The 21,473-nt window shown below is 42.3% G+C and overlaps 1 protein-coding gene across 39 annotated transcripts in view; it reads left to right on the top strand.

The window, feature by feature from the left end:
• The window catches only part of rims2a (regulating synaptic membrane exocytosis 2a), a 172,623-nt gene that overhangs the window by 75,950 nt on the left and 75,200 nt on the right, over nt 1-21,473 (top strand). For all 39 annotated transcript variants that reach the window (XM_034229151.1, XM_034229009.1, XM_034228994.1 and 36 more), the window contains one exon: nt 13,976-14,910. In XM_034229151.1, coding sequence (XP_034085042.1) covers nt 13,976-14,910 — 935 coding nt within the window. The remainder of the gene's footprint in view (nt 1-13,975; nt 14,911-21,473) is intronic.

Raw genomic sequence — 21,473 nt, 5'->3', positions numbered from 1 at the left:
CAAATATTTCCTGTACTACTCCCAACCAAAACGGGTTAACAAGAAGGTTACCGGTTCGCCAAGGAGGAAGTGGAGCACACAGGAGACAACCATTTCATTGCAGACTGTTATGTTTACGTGGGGAAATGGCAGCGCATACATTATTTGAGATATGCGTGCCTGGCAAACCATTTTCTTATATCCTGCAACCGTTTCCCACCAATCAGGACACGGTATTAATAGAAAAGTTGATTCCTTTCCCTGCCAATCAGGACTGCTTTCAGTTTTATTACCGGCTTATAAAAAAAATATATGATTTTTTCAATAAAGTGAACATATTAATCAATTATATATATATAAATATATATATATAATTTATTTAAAGATGATCTGGGTGTTGCGGTCAGTTACCTTGCAGTCGGTACAAAACAGTTTTTGTTAAGCCAGGCAATCAGTGGGTGATACTGTTAGTAGTATACTCCTTGATTTGATAATGCCCAGCCATAAAGAAGCACTGTGGTAACAGTGTGCATAGTGCTTATCACTCATTTCCCTGGAAACATATGTACTTCTAAATTAGGCCACTGTTTGTCACAACTTAGTATCACGAAAGCAGATGACCAATTTGTAGAAAATAAGTGAATGCAATACATTACATCACACACATATTTATTTTCACTTTTATTGTCATTACACAGTACAGGTACTATGTGTGGGGGACACTTCTGTAGCAATGGAGAGTCAGGACTCAGAGAGACACAAGGAGAGCTGGAGCTTTGATGGCAAACACTGACGGTTTATTTGAAGTTATGGCCGGAGAATTGACAAGACAGGTGGTGTGTCACGAGTTGACACAGCGGTTGCCAAACCAATTCTGAAGAACTCTTCTGCAGCTCAATGTTTTAACTAGTTCGGAGTGTAATAATCAACATTCTTTATCAGTGAGACTAAACGATTATGGATCCTGAATCTAACTAGCTCTCGTCCATAGAAAATAATGTGCGCCAGGGAACCTACGTCCCTGAACAGTAAACTACCTCATGGCGGCTTGTGCTCTGTCATAGACTGGCAACAACAATGTGCCCAAGCTGCCCCTCCTTAAGAGATAGCAGCAAATTATTCCCTAACACTATGTAATGAAATGGTTTCTCTGCATTTGACCTATCCTAGTGCTGCCATTATGAACGGCGCCCGGGGAGCGGTGTAGGGAACGGTGCCTTGCTCAGGACACCTCGGTAGCACTTGGTGCTGCTGGGACTTGAACTGGTGACCTTCCAGTTGCCAAGCCAAGTCCCTATGGACTACGCCACCACCGCCCACTATAATGACATTTCTACAGTGAATCGTGAAGGTTGACCTCCTGGTCTTTAAACCGTTTTAAAAAGTGCCCCAACAATACACCCTCAGCTTTTACTACAATAATCGGCTATATAATTATTCTTAATTTATAATTGATGTGTAAAATATAGCTACTGTGGTGATAAACGTGAACTGTGTCGAACTGCCGAAGGCAACACACAGTGTGTACTGCTAAGGAACAAAGGCACATTTAAATAGAAATGCTGCAGTCAGGTAGGCTCTCTCACGTTTTCTTTGTGTCATTTCAGTACATAAAATGTAGTGTTTCTCTATACAGAGCATTAACACTCTCATAAAAAATATAATTGTGTAATGGTTGCAATTTTATCAGCATCGTGTTTAATTTGTTATCATGTAGCATCAGTCAATGTAACTACATTAACCATAACCCAGTTATATAGAATTGTTAGTAAATGTAGGTATTAGCATAACATTTTTGTAACTTTCATTCATGAGAAATTGAAATCAACTCTATATTCTTAAACTAACGTTTAAATAATGTACACTTTGCATTAAGTTACAAGACTCTCTAGTGGTACATGAGTAAACTTCATCACAAAAAAGCAAATGAGACCGGCAATAATGATATATAATTATAATATTAATAATAACTATTAATAATATTAGCTTAATGCGATTCATGCTAATGTTAGCATGCTAGCCAAGTTTCCCAATGTAAAGCTGTCTGAGTCTGGGATGTTATATTCAAAGCCACTTCACTGAGGATAAACACTTTTTGTATTTTTTTTTAACTGTAGTTCAAAATTAAAGCAAAGCTTCCTTCTGGAAAAAGAGTAATGCTTTGAGCAGGATTAGCTTGAATTTATGAACGGAAATTAAGTAAGCCCACAGGTTTGGTGCGAAAATATTAGATATGCAATGATAGCACTAGATGCCTGGGCCATTTTCTCCAACCATTTCTTCACACAAGCAAGAACTCTGTGTGGACAGGCATGGAAAAGTGTTGAATGGGATAACGAAGGCCCAACCTTGAACCCAACATGAAGAGCTATTTAGCCTGGACCCTATCACCATTTGTCAGCAGTGATTGGACAATAACCAAAGACACATTGCTCACCTGTGAAGGGACGTCATAGTAGTTTAACTTGGCTGTCTCTCACTACCTGCAGCTCGTCTGTCACCCATGCTCAAACGCCTTTCCCCTGCCTTTGGTAGAGGGATGGGTTGAATGTCTGTCACGTCGTGTCGTGCTGCTGCAGTCTTATCTGTTGACAATAATAGACTCAGAGGAGATGGGAGGAAATGAGAGAGGGGGAACATTTATTTGGGGGCAAATGGAGTTACCAACATGGCGACCAGAGCGGACCGCTAGTGGTTTGCCAGGAGGGTTGTCGGTCCATCCAGCTCCAAATATGTTATTTTGGGCAGCAATGATTATTAAAGCATCCTCTGACTCACCCCTCAGCTTTTTTCATTACTTGCTCACTTTCTGTGTAGCCAGACAGTCGCGCAGCGGCACCGCCTTTGATTTCAAATGCAGCCTGCTCGCTGGAATGAAAAATGCATACTTAGCAGAACCAAGAAGAAATGTGTGTGTGTGAGCGTGTGTGTGTGTGCCTCAATGTGTGATTTCAAATACGTGCAAGTAGGACAGAAAGAGATGGGTAGGCCGTGTTTTTTTAAGAAATGTTTTCCAGCGCAGAAATGCAGCCCAGTGTTTGGTGACAATAGAATTTGCTGGGTTATGAATAGCTCGACAAATCTCAATATGTTCTCTAAACAGAGCGCTTTGTGAAAATGAACAATGACTGCCGAGCGCTGAGCAGTCACCATGCTACAGCACAGCAGCAGGCAGGCAGGAAGGAAGGCAGGCTCTCCGTGGATATTCACTCACGTTAAGCTGAAGGTCTTCGTAATGCATTGGTTCCTGGGGGGTTCTGGTACTTGAACTCTTTGAAATGTCAAGAAAGTTGAATCTAATCTAATCCAATCGAAAAAGTAGTTGCACACAACTGTTCATGCAATTGCCACATTGACATCATCAGGTTACTCTTCTAATACCATTGACAGCAATTGTCTTCATTGAATAATAATAGTACAATGCTGCATTTACACAATGTGATGCAGGGACTTTCCAACAGTAACTCAGTAGATTTACCCAGATTTGCAGAATGAATACTTCTGCAATGCTGATGCTAATACTTATGTACTTTTACTTAAGTGACATTTTGACATCCTACACTCTGGTATTTCTACTTTAACTTAAAGTGGACCTATTATGCTATATTGGGAAAATATATTGTAGGGCCATACCTATACAAAACATGTCTGTGAAGTGTTTTGCTTAAAATACCAAACAGATCACCCATTGTAGCCATGCCTCATACTGCTCAAACCCCTCTTTTGCAGCTCTGTTAGAGAAACGCGGATTTTGGGTCCTTAGCTTGAAAAAGAAAAAAAAGAGGAGGCGGAGCTAATGCCTGATCAGAATTTTACCAGAGATAAAGTTAAATTCTGCTGTGATAAAACGCCATCCTGTTCTAAACCACATCAAATATTATTTCTGAAACAATATGGAGCTCAAATGCTTTTTCTCTTGCAGGTTTATCACAAGGTGAGTTCCTTTTTTGATTTCCTGCTTTTTAAACACATGTGCTCTACAGTATAGGTTATCTCTGAGTGTTAGCAAGGCTTGCTAATGTAAACAAAGACGAGATTACGTCCAAAACACGTCAGGCATTGTTACTGATAGCATCTTTCTGTGGGTCCGATGCCGATTTGACGTCAGATCAGCAGCAAATCTGTATCCGCTCGTTGTACACCCGTTTTTAAAAGATTTGGGTACGGAGGAAAAGAGAGATGGTTTTATTTTCTGACGCTGCGTGAGTTCCCTGACACACCGGGGACACATATTTATGTATACAGTAAAAGACATCACAAAGTGCATTTTGCATGATAGGTCCCCTTTAAGTATAAGATCTGAGTCCTTCTCCCACCTCTGCTTTCCAACTATATCCAGTAGAAACAAATGAACTTGTGAGCTGTGATGAGATAGTAGATATTTTATATTTAGTGTAATGCAGTTTAAAAGCACATCTCCTCTCTCCCTGTTTTGTGAAAAATAAATTGTATTTATTCCCCTACCATGCCATTTCTAATGATCTACTGAGTGTTACTTCCCAATATGCTGTTTATCAACAGACTTGTCGTAGAAGAAGCACAGGTGTTAGTAATGGCATTGATAATGGCTACGTTGTATTTAAGTGTCCCACAAAGTCAAATATTGAGCATTCTTTAAAATGGTTGCAAACCTCTTTGCTGCAGCCCAGAAACTGAAGCACCTTAATGGAATTCAGTTGTCCTAATTGTATTTTATAGATGTGTTTAACAAAGATCTTTCCCAACTGGGACATGTCAAAATGTGTTTGTCTGTAAGAAAAGTGTATAGACCCATTAGAGGTGAAATGATATTTTACACAGTCCAGTTCTTGTTTCCCACATTACAAAACACAGGGTGCTATGTGGGTTCTTTCACAAGGGATCACTTAGATGTTGATGCCTTTCATGTGATAAAGAAGCATAAAGGTTTGGTCACAGATGATTGCCATTCAAGCATATCTTTTCATAGATTTTAATTCTTGGTGAAAAAGGTTAATTACCAGCCAGTGTACTCTCCAGAGGACACACCTACCCCACAATGCAACATTACCGTGTTCTCTATCTGTATTATACTACAGCTCTTTTCAACTCGAGCTGAAGTCAATAATTACAGACAGAACTCGGAGCTGTCCTAGTGAACTGTCTGGTTGTGTGTCTGCTCAACAGAGGTGTGATGTGCGTTCTTCTTTATGCATTGTTGTTCTTGGCTATATGATGAAAATGAAGACATGCTCCGCTCCTCTAACCTTTCTCTGTAGGGAGGGCAGGAGCAGGCAGCAGTGTAGCAGTCCTGACTTGTAGCTAATCTTAATGGTGTATTCTGTAGGGGCTTGGCCTACATAGAGTGCTAACGGTGCCTCTTCTTAAAAAGGAGACCTAACAGGCGGTGCAGTGCGGAAGACATATAACCCACAAAGAGTATAAACATGAACACAGAAGGCAGCAGTTGGTGTACCCTTAGACAGGAGGACACACTCTGTGCTCTTAAAGCCTCATCTGCAGACACCTTCAGCTGACCTGAGATATGTGCACAACTTTGTCTCCACTTCAAACTTTCCACAGAGCACGAAGACCAAGAGTGAGGAAGTAGCTGTCATCTGTTCCTGCGAGAAAAAAAAACTGTGCAGCATCAGACTGTCTGCATCTGGGTTAAAGATGGCACCGTTAACATTCAAGTGTCTGGAATGTAATTCTACAAACAATATCCTACTAATAATAGTGTAGCCTATAGTCTTTATCTGAAACTGTGCACAAAAAACATATGAAAAATAAATTGCATTATACAAATGTTGATATGTTGATGAATTAATCTTCAAAGCAGTTTCTATTCCTGTCCACAAGTACCTGCTCCCCTGCAAGTCAGTGGTCCACCTTTCTCTTACAGCCCTGATACATTTACATCATAGACATGTGATTCATGAGCAGATGCACTGTTCAGTTAACCTTGAGGATTTAGACGCACCTGAACAGTGTCAGCAGTGTGAGCTCTTAAGTCGATCTGATGCTGAAGTGAAAACTCATCTTTGAAGGACAGGGTGTACTGAAGGAGTGATGTGGGAGCACAGCTTAACAACATCATAGGACATTTTATTTCAGCACAGAACAAGCACTGTTTGACTTTTGCCACTCGTTGAAATGCAAAGATTGAAACAGATTTTAGCATGACTGGGCCAAATGCATATTGACTCATACAGATGACTCTCATTTGAGTGATGCCAGTGATAGTGAATTCAAATTGTTCTGAATAAGGCATTCATGTGAAATGGGTATAACTAAAACTGAAAATTCAGATCGACATTTCTTTCTGACAAACTTAACCAATTCACAGTTCTTCTCAGAGCTGCCATATCATCATGGAGGGTCTGAAACTGGTTTCTTGTCTATCAGAGCTGCAGTCAGATGCTAACTCCACTCAGAGCTACCTAGCGCCCAGCAGCCCCTTCCTGACTCTGCGGTGATAAAACACCCTCGAACCATCGTTGAAAACGCTGTGTCAACAACCCGTCGCCCACCTGCCCCCTCTGAATCCACACCGCTGTCAATCAGCTGTCACCACCGTCATCACAACCAGAACTCACTCTTTGGGTTTATCTTCAGTCCCACTCAGAGTCCCCCTCATGGGAGGGAAGCGATTGGAGAAACATGGTGACAGATGCGAAATGTGTTGAAGCAGAACAGTGAAGAGAAAAAGAGGCAGGAAGAAAGAATTGAAAACACCTAGATACAGTCAGTCATAATACACCCACACACCCACACAGCAGACTTATCAAACCAGGTCACTGAAAAACATCTACGTCATCATGGTGCACAACCAGGGAAAAAATAATTTGATCCGTTTTGTGAAGCACAGAACTCATGTGGTAGACTCATCTTTCAATCTCTCTATTCCTGCATCTATTTATCTCCCTCCCTGCTCCTGTATGTCATTCGATGACTGAAAAAAATACAAAAACCATGTCATTTGTTAATCTTAGCGATCTGAATGAGATTAGGTGAAACGCACTGCTCTGTTTGCGCTGGGGGATACAGTAGATGTCAGCTCGTAATAAACCTAGCAATGTAATTCTTTCTTAAGCAGAGGACTCAGTGGACCGAGTCGACGCTCGACCTCCAGCCAATCGTAGCGATCACATGATGATGGCGTTAAACCCAAGAGTTGGCTTACTTTCAGAACCCAGAATCCCTTGCAGCAGGGTCATACACTGTGCGGTCTATGCACATGCAGCAGAGTGTTGGGGCTCTGTAAGAGCAGCAGATCGGCCCAGACAAAGCTGGTCATGATAATGCTACATCATCATTTGGATATTGGGAATTGTAGCTAAACTGTCGGGATGCTGCAGGATTTCAACCCGGTTTGATTATACCAGGTAACGGGGGAATCTCATGTGTTTTTTCACTCTGAGGGGCGTCCTGCATACACAGAGGCCGACTGACTTAGTCTAAGAAGGGAGAGTAACGCTGCATCCGTAAATGGACGCTTAGAGGCATTTGTACCTCCTCTCCTCTCTTCTTCTCTGATTGCTATCGGGTTGAGACACGCACATTCAGCTTGTTTTTCTTTCTTTCTGGTTATCTCATTTCAATAGAGACCATTCTAGGATGTATTGTTGTCATTAGTGGGCCAGCTTTGCTCTTAGAGGAGAGCTCTGCAACACAGCGCCACTCATTTGTTCTCATTTGACTTCTCTCCATTATCCGCAAAGTAGAGGTGGCACTATCCCCACGGGGGCAGCGTTGCATTTTCACCTTGATTGCTTTTGGCTTTCTTATTTAACATGTTCCTTGAGAAGCAGCCGAGGCAGAGTGGACGGAGCTGCTGCAGGACCACACTGACTGCTTCTGTCTGCAGACCATTCAAAGCCTTCTAGAAATAAAACAAGGACCGTTTTTAGTGCATGAGCAGAGAGGATAGGAGATACAACAAGGGCCTGGCTCTAGGCTGTGAGACAAAACTGGTGCTAGGCAGTTTGGATCAGACCGGCTCCAGCGTGGAGAAGCAAGGCAGAGATTTGAGCTTCAGCCCAAGATCGGACGTTTCCTTTCAGTAAGGCTGATTGTTTCTCATTGTTTAGGCTGCAGTTTGGATGTTGAATGTCTGATAATACAATGTGGTTTAATTGTTTATTTAATGGTCTAACAATTAAAGCTGCAGGAAAATGAAGGTTGTGCATTTTGCTATTACATCTAGAGTTAATTCCTAAAAGTGCACAAGCTGCCTCAGGGATAACTGAAAGCTGCAGCTTCATCATGGCATGTTATTTACATATCAATGTTTATATTCAATTACTTTGTCAGGGAATACATGTGTCAAGGTGCAGCAAGGGTTCATAGATTCTTAATGTTCATCATCCTCACATATTGTATTTCTTTGCTTTTGAATGGAATATCAACATATCTTCTATGTTAATGATTCATGTTCTTTGTTACAATCAAGTGCACTTAACTGTTTTGAATAAACATGATGCCCCTGTCATTGACTGTGAACAATAGTTGCTCAATGCTTTTGAGTTTAAAGGCTGAAGTGTTCACAATTTAAAGTAAATTGATCAGTGTGCTGCTGATGCTCTGTGTATGCTCTGTGAAAGCATCCTTTTTTAAATTGTAAACCCACATCAAATGTGAATTACTTGCTACCTGCTTGATGTGAGGCTTTTTTTTCGTAGCTTGGATAGCTCAGGCAGTGCTACACACATATTATCACATACAGTATAGAGTGAAACAATTGAGTCCATTTGCAGCCTGGGATCTGGGCTCTGGCTGGGGATGCTTTCTGATCACATAGGTCAAAGCGGGACAAAGCAAACCTACCTACCCCGTTACAAACATCATTTTACCAACTCGTTTTTATGTCGTAAAAATAACAGCATAAAGGTTTTATCATGGCAAGCATGTCAGGTCACTTCTAATCTTTTAGGGTCACTCTTTTTAATCTTCCTGGGCCATAGTGTAATCCCATGATTTTTGAGCCACAGATTTGATACATTATGCTGCTTTTGATAAGGAGAGTGTACTTTAAAAAGATGATTTTAATATTAGAATTTAGACGCACCGGCGGTGTACAAAGCTTTGCTGAAAGCATAAACAGAAAACATGTTTTCACAGCTTTAGTGACATGTCTGTATGTTTGAATGAAGGTTTGCCACCCCGCACCACCGAGAGGCTTTATACACTCTTTTGCTTTTGCATGTAAACCAATGGTGCTCTTTCTTACTTAGATATCAGGATCTATAGCCAATAGACCCAAAGGAATATAAATGCCATGTGTATTCTTTTAAATGCACACTAGCATGGTAACACAATATACTGCTTTGATATTCCAGATTAAGTTTATTAGAATTGTAGCACTTTACCATTAGATGTGGGATAAGCCAATATTATAAAGGTTTTAGGAGTGTTTTTGAAAATATACAGAACCCATTGAGAACATGCGTCTTAATTGTTTTTAACTGCTTTCGGCCATCTCCGTGCAAACCAACTAGCCAACAGTTTGCAAGGCTGGGGAGGGACAGATGCATGCTCAAAAGGAAAGCTCATATTTGTTTTGGAAGGAAAAAAGACATTATGAGACAATGATGGTACAGTACACCACAGGAGCGACATTAGTGCAGTTGGAAGTTTAAATGAAAATGTTATTGGAATGAAGTCAGTGTCAAAAGTGCATGTATATATAAGAGTCCAGCTATAGTGATACTGTAAATTCAGTGTCTCTATCCCTGAATTGAATCTTATTTTCATCACCACCCGAATGAGGCCTCCTGCTTCATACGCTGTCACACCAGAGGATCTCTGTAGTTGGCTGAGAACAGGAAACCAGCAGTAACGGGGGCTGCTGTTGTACCCTCGGCGGGAATGTTCAGAATGGTGCAGCAGAAAGCATTCTCCTGTATTCCACACTGCGCCGCGCAGACAGCGAACATGCCTCTCTATTGTCGGCCTGTTAGGATGATTCACTGCTGGTGGATTTTCTGCACGCTGCGCTGCGACTCAGCACCATGTCTGTAGTGACATCACGCACGCATCTTGCTATATAAGGGACTCTGATGGAGGAAGCACGTCACTGTGTGCGCTTCGTGACTCAATTGCTGCAGCAGCCAGGCTTCTGTGCAGCATCTCAGGCATCACAATCCTATGCTGTCCCATCCTTGAGCCTGACAAGCTTGGCTGAATGCACCACGCACACGAGCTGCATGTCTGTGGGTCATAGTTTACTGGCATCGTCCCCGCTTCATTTTTTCACACTTCTTCTAATTCACATACGTGGTCAATTATTTCCCCCCTCTTTCCCTTTCCACATTTCTTCTCTCTCCTCTCTGTCTCTGCCTGTGTCACTGAGGATGGAATGCAAATCTAAGATCAGCAGAGTGTGTTACGGCAGAGCTCCGAGGTATCTGCAGAGAGGCTATTACAGTAGCAGTGGCAGCTGGAGCAATGGGGGAATAATGCACGGTACAAAATGTAGTCCTGCGCCATGGCTGGTTCAGCGTTAGCATCATGATGCAAAGGCTGATAGGGAGTGCGGTTTGTGGCTTACTTGCTCGCTGCCATCGACATTCCGACAGGAAGGACATGCAGACTTAACGGGAGCATGGGAATGTGATACTTGTGTCACCAGGAGTTAGAGCCCTTTAAAGGGCAGTTTGTTCATGTTTGTTGTAGTTGCCATGTGCATTGTGGGTTGAGGGTGTACGATTTCAAGACACCATCCCACAGGAAACATTAGCCCGAAGCTCTGAGGACATTCCAAGAGCTAAAGTGAAGCACAACTGAACACATGCGAACATACACTCCTCCATCATCATCAAGTCACTATAAGAAGAGATTTCACATGCTCATCACACTGCCCCTCCCCCCTCCCCCCCCACTCCCCACTATCTCCCATCCAAGTCACAGCGCCTGTCCCCTACTCCAGCATATCATTTCTGCTTCTGCTTCACTTTGAATTTGTGAATGAAGCGCTGCTCAGTTAGTGTCCTGGAGCAGATCATGAATAATGCAGCGACCCTCGTGTGTTTCACTTGCGAAGCAGCGTTTGTGCACTAAAGTGATAGGACACATTTGTTTTGATGTGAAGCAGAAAGAGAGGTCACTTGCGTGAGCTGGCTTCATCACACACACTTAAAATGGCCTTTTAGTCTCTCTCTGCCTTTGTTGTAAATGAGGATGTGTTCATTACATTAAAGTCCACATTAGCCATTCCTCTTGTTTTGGTTGTGTTTGTATTTCCAGTGCATCATCAGTGCTAAGATTTGTCTTTGTACTGCATTTGCAAGAGATGACATTGTGCAATCGGTTAGTGGCTTATACTGTCCATCATTGATCTTGAGTTGCTGTTGATCAAGTAATGTACATTGCATTTGGCATCTCCACATCGTTCAGGTGTGGTGTCTATCCTCTCAGAAATTGAGAAGGTTCTTTGGAAAAACATTTATTATACCAGAAATGTAAAATGGCAATACAAATGTATTAACCTGCTATTACGTGAATCTGGTTTATTTTAGTTTGGAATGGAGGAAATGATCAAAGTTGCAAAAAGAATGGCATCTGAAAGGGATGAACTAGACTCCAAACCAAAGTCCCAGCAGCAGTCGCCAGTTCTTACTTCACATCCCAGCCCACATCCATCTCATAAAGTTGTTATGGCAAACTGGTTAGCATGCAGTTGCTCATTTAGTCGCCCAAATGACATGGAGCAAGATTAGCTTAGTTTAATACACTTGGCAAAGTACATCCAATAATCACTTTGCTTTTATCTACGGTTTGGTCCGCTCCAACTTCTGATGAGATTTTCTTTTTCTTAACCCTTCGATGCATAAGTGGGTCTTTTTTGACCCGGTGAGGTGGTTTTCTTGAAGTATCTTTGTAATTACATTTTATTATCATTTCATATTCCAGCTATTCCTCAAAAAACATGTTTTGGATATCATGCCATTCTAATTTTAAATTTACATTTTAAGAAATTGTAGTTTTTGTATTACTACCCCAAGCTTCCACAAGTGGGTCAAAAATGACCCGCATGCATTTTCTATGGAATCCTATGAGAAAACGTTTTTTTTCAAAATGTAAAAAAAATTCTAAAATTTTAAATAGTGAAATATTAAATATAATACTAAATATTATACAAGTGATTTTTCTTAACCAAAATGGCATAAAAGCACATATTATTGTAATACGGGTCCTTTTTGACCCACTTATGGAAGAGTGTAGGGTCCAGTCGCTCGTGCATCTAAGGGTTAAGCATCTAAATGTCCCATCATGTTCACTATGTGGACACTTACTCCGTCTGAAAGTAGCATACAGTATGTTTATTAGACCTTTTTTGCAGAAAATCGCTGGTTGTTAATAATTATTACCATCAATACTTTCTTTTTATGTATAAATAGTATTCCGCCTCTGTGTAACATCCCATATTTTAACATTTGTTCATGAACTTTACATTGTGCTCATAGATCATTCTGTCTCTCCTTAAAACTTGCACTTTATTTTAGGGAGATTATTCAGTGTTTGACATATAATTCAACACAGAAAACACAAAAATACTCTTTACCCCATGTGCCTCAGCAGAGTGCTGCATTATACTCGAGCTAACGTGGTCTGTGATACAGTAGACAGGGACCAACCCTCCCTGCTTCAGTAAATTAGCCAATCACATGTGAGGAGTCCGTACCTTGGCCACTGAGCAAGGCTGGCAGCAGTGATTTATGAAGCCCTTTGAAATGTATGGTAACTTGTCACGTACAAAATTAAAGGAATGCTTCACAGAGCTTTTTTCTTCCTCACCAAAATGTCATTATTATTTTGGGGGAGAAAGTGGAAGAAATGTAGGAGAAAAGTGGCTTATGAATAATTGATTTTCAACAAAAGAATAAATGCATTAATGCACAGGCTTTTCACCCACCTCCCGGCTGCTTTCCTTTCAGACACCGGGACAATGATTAAATGATTGATAGCTAATTTTAAGAAATATGGGGCTCCTGACTCTAACCATACTTGAAGATATCCATCTTTTATTTTCACCTAATGTCCAATATAACTGTGCTTGTTTTAAGATGATACATTTAAACAGAACTAATTTATTCTTTTCTCTTTCTTCGTCATGTCGATTGAACTGTGTACACAGACACAATCTGTGAAACTCTGATGCGATACCCGCTGCTTCATAATTGTTATGCCTAAGCACGCACACACACACACACACACACACACACACACACACACACGCACACACACACACACACACACACACACACACACACACACACACACACACACACACACACACACACACACACACACACACACACACACACACACACACACACACACACACACACACACACACACACACACACACACACACACACACACACACATCATCATTGGGTGATCAGATGAAATATGAAAGATTGCCTATTGCATTAAAAGTCAACCATTAGATACCACATTGTCTTTGTGAAGACTGTGTGTCCTTCCTTATATAATTAGAAGCTTACATGCCACTTGATTTGGTTCAGCTCAGCATGTTACTTGCACATGTTAATTGTAAAATCTTAAGGTAACGTGCCAATTGCTTTTGAAGTGTGCCAGAAGGAGAGCATCAGTCAGCCATGTTATAGAGTACATAGAATCTCGCAGTGAGAAAAGGGGAGTGCTGCTGCATACTTCTGCTTAGTTATATTTCTCTCTTTCTGTGTATGTGTGTGTGTGAGACAGAGACAGAGCAGGCTTTCATCAGGTTTTGACAGAGACTGAGGCCTACAGAGTGCAGTGCAAAGTAAAGTGAAGCTACAGACTGAAGTGTGATGAAGCACCGTGAGGCTAACGTCTGACTGAAACCTTATATTTCCAGTAGCACACATGCAGACACTGTATGCTCATCGGAAATGGCGCTAAGCATCACAATGTTTTCGGACTATAAACCATGATATGTAGATTGTATTAACTAAATCAGAAAACGTTGCGTTTAAAGCGGACCAACTTCTAAATTCCACAATGGTTTTCCCTTCTCTTTGATCTACAGGAAACGAAGTCCATCTGCATCCAGGGATCCAAACCAAAAATACGACCAAGGGGAGGGGGGCGATCACTCACAGTATGCCCCGACGGACGGCGGCATGCCCAGATCACCGTCTGACTATGGGGATGGGGACCCCCGGCGGGCTCCGAGGGGCCCACACATGTACCCAGATGCAGATGCGGCACGAATGGGCTACCGGGACCGGCGGGGCCCTGGGCGCTGGCACTCCCAGGAATACCCGCTGGACCAGGAGCTAGATGGACCCAGTGAGTACGACCTCCAGCGGCAGCGGCAGGAAGAATTCCAGACGCGTTACCGTAGCGACCCCAACCTGGCCCGCTACCCTGTAAAGCCGCAACCCTACGAGGAGCAGATGAGAATGCACGCAGAGGTGGGCCGCATGAGGCATGAGCGTCGTCATAGTGACGTCTCCCTGGCCTACACGGAGCAGGACGACCCAGGACCCGTCCGGCTGTCCCGCCAGCATCTCACCGAGCGCCGGCCGCCCATGGTGGGACAGCGCTCCTACTCCGTCGACCGCTCCTCCCCCGGGCCCATGGGGGGCAGCCTCGGAGGCCACAGATCCTCCAACCACAGTCCCCCTACGCCGCACCGCAGCCCCGTGCTGGGGGACCGATCTGGAGACCTGCGTAGAGGGGACATGGATTCCATGAGGAGGCAGCAGCACCACCTCGACCCCAGTTCGGCCGTCCGCAAGACCAAGAGGGAGAAGATGGAGAGCATGCTGAGGAACGACTCTCTCAGCTCGGACCAGTCGGAGTCGGTGCGCCCGCCACCCCCCAAGCCCCACAAAACCAAAAAGGGAGGAAAGATGCGGCAGGTGTCGCTCAGCAGCTCGGAGGAGGAGCTGGCCACCACACCTGAGTACACCAGCTGTGAGGACGTGGAGATAGAGAGTGAGTCAGTCAGTGAGAAAGGTAGGAGCCACACAGAAACACTTCCTCTCTGCTCTGTATACATGTATATAGCTGTAATACAAACTTCATTTTAGCAGTACCTTATACATACAAATACACGTTTCTCAGTATAAAGACATTTAGTATGATAGTGGCATAATGTTGTTGAGTTGATATTGCTGTCTCCTGTTGATATTGATTCTTGCAGATGTTGACTCAGATATAACCTTCAGTTCCCCAGTCTACAGTATCTATATGTGCTCTCTGTGTTTCTATGTCTATATGTGTGTTTGTTTGTGTAGGGCTCATTATTTTCCAAAAATAAACAACAGACAACATTATAATTTGTTCGAGTTAAAAAATCTATCACCAACATCTATGACAAAAACACAACTTTTTAGAGCAAGCACTTTTTAGATTAACATTTAAATATATGTATATTTTCTTCCTTAAAGTGACTGTCTTTAACAGTCACTCATTTGTATTATCTCTACATTGTTTTTCTTCAGTTTCTATATTTTGATGACTTTGTTTGTACAGGTCTTTCTTTACGCTAAACTGCAATGAACCGTGAACAGCTTTTACTGATATGTGTGATCATATATATTTTTTAAGTGCTTCTTAAATGACATCCTGGCATTTGAATATAAATTGAAAACAATGAGCCTTACCTATGTGCAAAGCACTATAGCGTTTCATGTATGTTCTATATGAATTTACTCACACAGCTCCCGGCCTTGGAAGAGGAGGCTTGTGCGCTCACAAGCCAGCCAGATATGTTTTAGTGTGGATGGCTGTTTATGTGTGTGGCTGTATGTTGAAATGAATGTTAATGCTCTCAAGGCCTTCTCCTTTATGCTGTCATCTTATGGCACACTTTGCCAGGTCCTACCACCACAGCTGTTTCTCATGGTCGGACAGTCTGTGGGACAGAGGGAAGCAGGGACAGGGCTTGGGGGTGGGTTTCAAGTGAAACGGGGTGAACTGAGTTAATAATAATAGCAGTGTATTTGACTGAGTATGTCAACACTGCTGTGATGGGGATTGTATGTTTTCCTTCAGTATACTGTAGCCTTGACTTCCATACTGTTTACTTACAATTCTAGTGATACAGTACAGTTGTGCATTACAAAATGGCAGTAGGATTATGGTTCAGTCAAATGGAAATGGGAGTACAAACTGACACTGACACCACTGCAAAAACACCCTGTGAATGTTGGTACAAGCAGCATATGACCCATATTATGCTTTTTGTCTCAAGGTGTAAGTCAGGTCACGGCCGATAAAGAGCAACAAAGTCAGCATAGGGACACAGGGACACACAAATACCTTACACACTGTTCTTGTCCCATGTAAAGATAATCGTTGAGTTATATTGAACAAGTTAAAGGTAACGTAGTGTAACATGACGTGCAAAACGTAGGTTAGGCTACATTACTTCACGTAAACTAATATACCCATTCACAAGCTATATATATATATCTTTTTACCTAAACCATGATCTTTCCCTAGATTTAAAGTTGCGACGGTTTTACAACTTTTACCGGGTGCTTAGGTAAGAGAACATCTTGGTCTCCTGCCTTTTGTAGTGGTGCTAATTTAAAAACTCTCCTGTTTTTCAGATTGAGGTTAGAAACAGATGTGGTCGTATGGGTGAAAAGATAATGTCATGCGGTTAGCTAGGTTAAGGCTCAGCATGCCTGCCTTGCTGTCTAACTACAACAAGTAAAAAAAGAAATGAGATGGCTCATGGGAAATGCGCTACCTGCTTGGAGCATCAAATGCACTTGTCCAAGTGTATAAACACGCACTGGCAAGCAAACAGTCAGAGTGACTGAATGAAATGCCACTTTGCATAGATCAACATCAAAAGCAATTGTTAGGCTGTTAGCTTCTTGACTGCTCCACCTGCTTGACAGTTGTCGTAATTACAAATTGATTTTGTGGTCAAACCCTTAATTACAGAAGTCTTTACTCTAAAAATGTTAAAAACACTAAGCAAAATGTAAGCATGAGGCGCAGTTGACAAATGGAGGATTAAAAAAACAGAAAGGAAGAAAGTACAGTAGCAGGTTGCTACACTAGACCAAAGCGCCTGCCACACGCTCAACATGTTTAATCTAGAGGAGAGGGGAGGAATTCAGTCGGTCTGCTCTATTATGTAACTCTTCTCCTTACTTAGGGAAGCAGCCCAGCACTAGCTCTACATTATTGATGTGGGAGTTTCCAGGTTTCCAGGTAGCCATGATGGAACCAAAATAGGTAGAAGAGTCGGCTGTTTGCAGGGTCAGAGTTTCTGTTGTTTCTGTCTGCTTCTGTCTGCCTCCTCCACAGGTCAGGCTGTGTATAGGAGAGAGGGGAAAACACACAGGAAAGCTGGACTATTGACCTGAATAAGTATAGCAAACCACAGAACATTTACAGACAGCGCTTAATGTGGAGCTATCATTGGCCCTTAGTTATAATTGACACTTTGATTAATTTATGACATAATTAAGGTTGCTAGTTTATGGTGCATGCAAGGACTCTGATAACTGGTTCAGAAAACTCTACTGAACCATTTATTTTAAAACCAGCTTTGTTGCACTCTGCCAAAATGTAATTACATAACAGAGAGAGGTCCAAAACTCCTGGCTCCATACAGTATGTGGGCATGTGAGATTCTAACAGCCATAAAGAAAGATCAGGCAGTGTTTGTTGTACATAGAGTTTACACATGGAAACATTCAGCATGAGTGTGGAAAAGGCTTAGATGTACTTTAGCGGAACCGAGTTGCGCAGGTGTTGTTTTTTTATGTTCCTAAAAAGACACCAATTGGGATTTTATTTCCCTCTGTGAACATGCAAACCTAGCACTCTCTGATACGCATAAAGAGAGTGACATGACATCAAACATCCAGACAGCAAAGCAAAGAACACCGCATTTTTGTTCATGTCTGGCCAGAAGAGGAAAGAGTGGAGATAAAGGGCAGAAAGCACCATTTGGCCATATGTGGCACGTCCGCGTAGTTTGTGCGGCAAATGGGTGTGTAACAGCCGGCTGAGCAGGGTGCATGCCATGCCCTCATATCTCCGACACCCTTAGGAGGGAGGCAGGAGGGGGGGTGCTTAGTGGATGGAGAAGGAGATGAGACTAAGGAGAGGCGGAGACCCGAGGAGAGAGGGTGTGCCAGCTGTAATGAGCCTGGCTCGTGCCTGCGAGCACTGGAGACTGATTTATCACGACGGTCCTCTCCCTGTGTTTTCCTCCTTATTGATTCCCCCGACATGCCGTCTCATAATAGTGCCGAACAAACAGAAAAGGAGAGGCCGGCTAACTACGGCAGAGAGGTGGACATTGTGTAGGGACAGCCTAAGTTACATCCTACTAAAGGCTTTTGTGAGCAGTTTTTCCACCTCCATAGGTTTGTTGGGTTTGTGGTCTGCACTGAAAAAACTGAACCGTTCACACTAATTAGATGTATCATGTCAACAGATTTCACATGACTGTATCAGGTTAGTTGAAAGCAATAATTAGGGCCGGGACTTTAACGCGTTAATTAAGATTAATTAATTACACAAAAATTAACGCGTTAAAAAAAAATTAACGCATTTTAATCGCACTTATTTTTGCACCGCGGAACGTTTCTCACTGGATGAGTTTCAGGCGTACCGATTATACTGGAGCACCAACTAACGTTCATGACTTCAGACAACAACAAACCACAGTGAACAACAGTGGGAAATGTTGTTTTAAAAAACGGACGGATGGAAGCGTCGATAAGAGCACGGTTGTGTGCAAATTATGCAAAAAGGAATTCGCATATCACCGCAGCACATCAAGCCTCAAGTATCACCTCAATGCAAAACATATAGCAGCTAGCGTGGAAGCTAGCGTGGACGTTAGCCTCTTTTATCGCGTTCACACCAAAAAGAGCCGGAACTAAAATTAGTTCATGAGAACCTTTTTACCCGTACGAAAGTCCCTGCTAGAGAGCAGAGAGCTGCTAGAGAGCAGGGACTTTCGAGCGGCTCTCTTGTGAGAAAAGAGCTATATTTCTGATTGGCTGGGCGGATTGCAAACCACGCCCCGTAAAACTCCCAAAAAGTTTTGTGAAGCCGCCATTTTATTATCCTCGCATTAGCATTATTAGCATTAGCATTAGCCCAGCGCAGAAACGCAGAGAGACTAACTTATGGCAACACAAAATAAAACATGGGAGCGGTGGAGATGAGGAGGTGTCGGCGTTCTGGCGATTTACTCGGAAGGCTGCTGGGACTCCCAGCAGCTTCTACTGAAGCCAGTCCCCAACTCCGGGGACTTCCGGCCGGGGACTTTGGGCGGCAGTATACGCCGTGAAGTGGTTTGCGGCCTGCCAGTAAACCCAAAGAAGAAGAACAAGTGACGTCAGCGGCTTCATTTGCCTAATCCACCCCCAGGTTCAAAGAGTTCTCATGAACTAAATTCTCATGAACCTTTGTGGGAAAAGTACTGCGGTGTGAATGCGCCTAATGGTATACTAAAATCCATGTGAAAAAAATTGCTTCTCACTGTTCTTAGGTCAAATATTTATATGTGATTAAAAATGCGATTAATTTCGATTAATTAATTACAAAGCCTCTAATTAATTAGATTAATTTTTTTAATCGAGTCCCGGCCCTAGCAATAATATTAAGTTTAATAAAAAAATTGGTTCAACTTTATATTATTGCTTTCAACTAACCTAATACAGTTTCCGTTTTTTCAGTGTGTGTTCTGAAGTGTGGATGTTAGAATATTCTTAACAATGTCACCTTTTATACCTTAACCGGTAGAACTAGAGTTTTCTCTCCTTACTAGTAGAAGTTAGATACAGGTGTTTTGTTTGAGGTTATACGTTTTAAGACCTGCCTCCCAGGGGTTTTACATGACACTGTACACTTCCCAGTTTGGTGACTATGTTAAAACACACACAGTTTCACCCCGGCCTCTTTTCTGCTCTCGCCTCTCGAATTGTAGTAAAAACAGCATCAATAATTAATGATCCAATTAATAGTTTACACTGGTTTTTATTGAGCTGTCAAAGTGATGGAGAGCCTGCTGCTGGTGAACTCCACCACTGCCTGCGCTCCTCCTCGGCCCTGAGTCAGCACTTTCCGGAGCCTCGGAGTCCGGGCGGATCGGCAGGCCCACCGCAGACTGCTGATGCTCACAATTTATGGCCATGATGAGTTTCCTGCTTCCTGAAAAACCACGCTGTGCCTCGCCGGGGATCAGTGCCCAATTGTGTCATGCCACTGTTAATAAAGCTTCAGGGAAAGAAAGGGCGGCGTACCTCCATGTTTACACCTACTCAAATTATTTTTGACTGACATCGATGGGCCTGGGGGAGGTGGAGGAGTATGATGGGAGGACAGGTACAGGTGGAGGGGGAAACTATCGATGACCTTGAGATAAGCTGTGTATCTAAATGTTTATCCATAGCTCTAAATTGACAAATAAATCCGAATCAGATCGAGTTTATTGCCTGGTATGTTTAAACACACAAGGAATTTGCTTTTAAACCACATTTAAATATATAAAATGCTAACATCACACTGTTTTAACAATGGGAGCTCTCTATTGGCAAGAATCAGGCGATACAATACAAATCATGATACATGGCTTGCGTTTTTATATATTGGGATGTATTGTGTGTCTTTTCATACAACAGTGGGATGTGCATTTTCATTTATAAGAATCTCTTTAACATACAAAATCAAGGAATTATTTGTGTGCAATCTGAGCAAAGTAAATTACATTTGCCCTTTTTGTAAGGCTTTTAAGGTACCCAAATATATGCAACCATCCCACTGTCTTACCTGAAGGTGATCTACATGATGTTTCCCTCCTTGATCATAAATGCAGGCCTCAAGCTGTTTGGACTATCATGGCCACATTAGGGCAAGTGACTCGTTCAATGGAGAGTGTGCACGGCGCTGAACTGGGCTCTGGAGTTTGTGCTGCTGACAGGATAGCAGCTGGGAGGCAAAGAGGGTAATCACTGTTGTCAGCTGTTGGTTAGAGGGCCACGGAGGGCAAAGCCTGTCTGGAGACACCCATAATGTTTTATCACAGTGCATAACTGTGTACAGTAAGTCGTTTTAGCACTCCCCTGCACTGACGGATGGATAGTGATAGCTTAGAGAAAGAGCAGGGAGGGAAGGAGGACGGTTTGTTTGGCTCCGACTGACCTTGCAACTTTGAATATGATACAATTGTAAGTGTGGAAATGACTCTGGTTGGTTTGAATGTGGATATTAATAAAAAAGTCCTTGATGCTGGAGGTTAATACGTTTAACATCACCAGAAAGTGCAAAGTCAAATAATAATGATGTGCATTGTGAAAATGAAAGTACACAACTGGAACTATATTGCACAATAGACTCAAAAGCTAGGTAGAATTATGCTACAAAATATATGCCAAATCAAGAATAGACACAAAATGTGACTTTATTAGAAGATAGTTCCACATATATTAACGAGGCAAGAAAAAAAAGAATCATGCAAGGTAAGAAATCAGAGGCCATATTAGACACAATTGGCCGGTTGTACCAGGAGACAAAGTAAGTTGTTATATAATAAA

Source organism: Gymnodraco acuticeps, unplaced genomic scaffold (genome assembly GCF_902827175.1).
Source record: "Gymnodraco acuticeps unplaced genomic scaffold, fGymAcu1.1, whole genome shotgun sequence".
Lineage (NCBI taxonomy): Eukaryota > Metazoa > Chordata > Actinopteri > Perciformes > Bathydraconidae > Gymnodraco > Gymnodraco acuticeps.
Note: the sequence above shows the minus strand (reverse complement) of the source record. Positions and strands in the feature narration are given on the sequence as shown.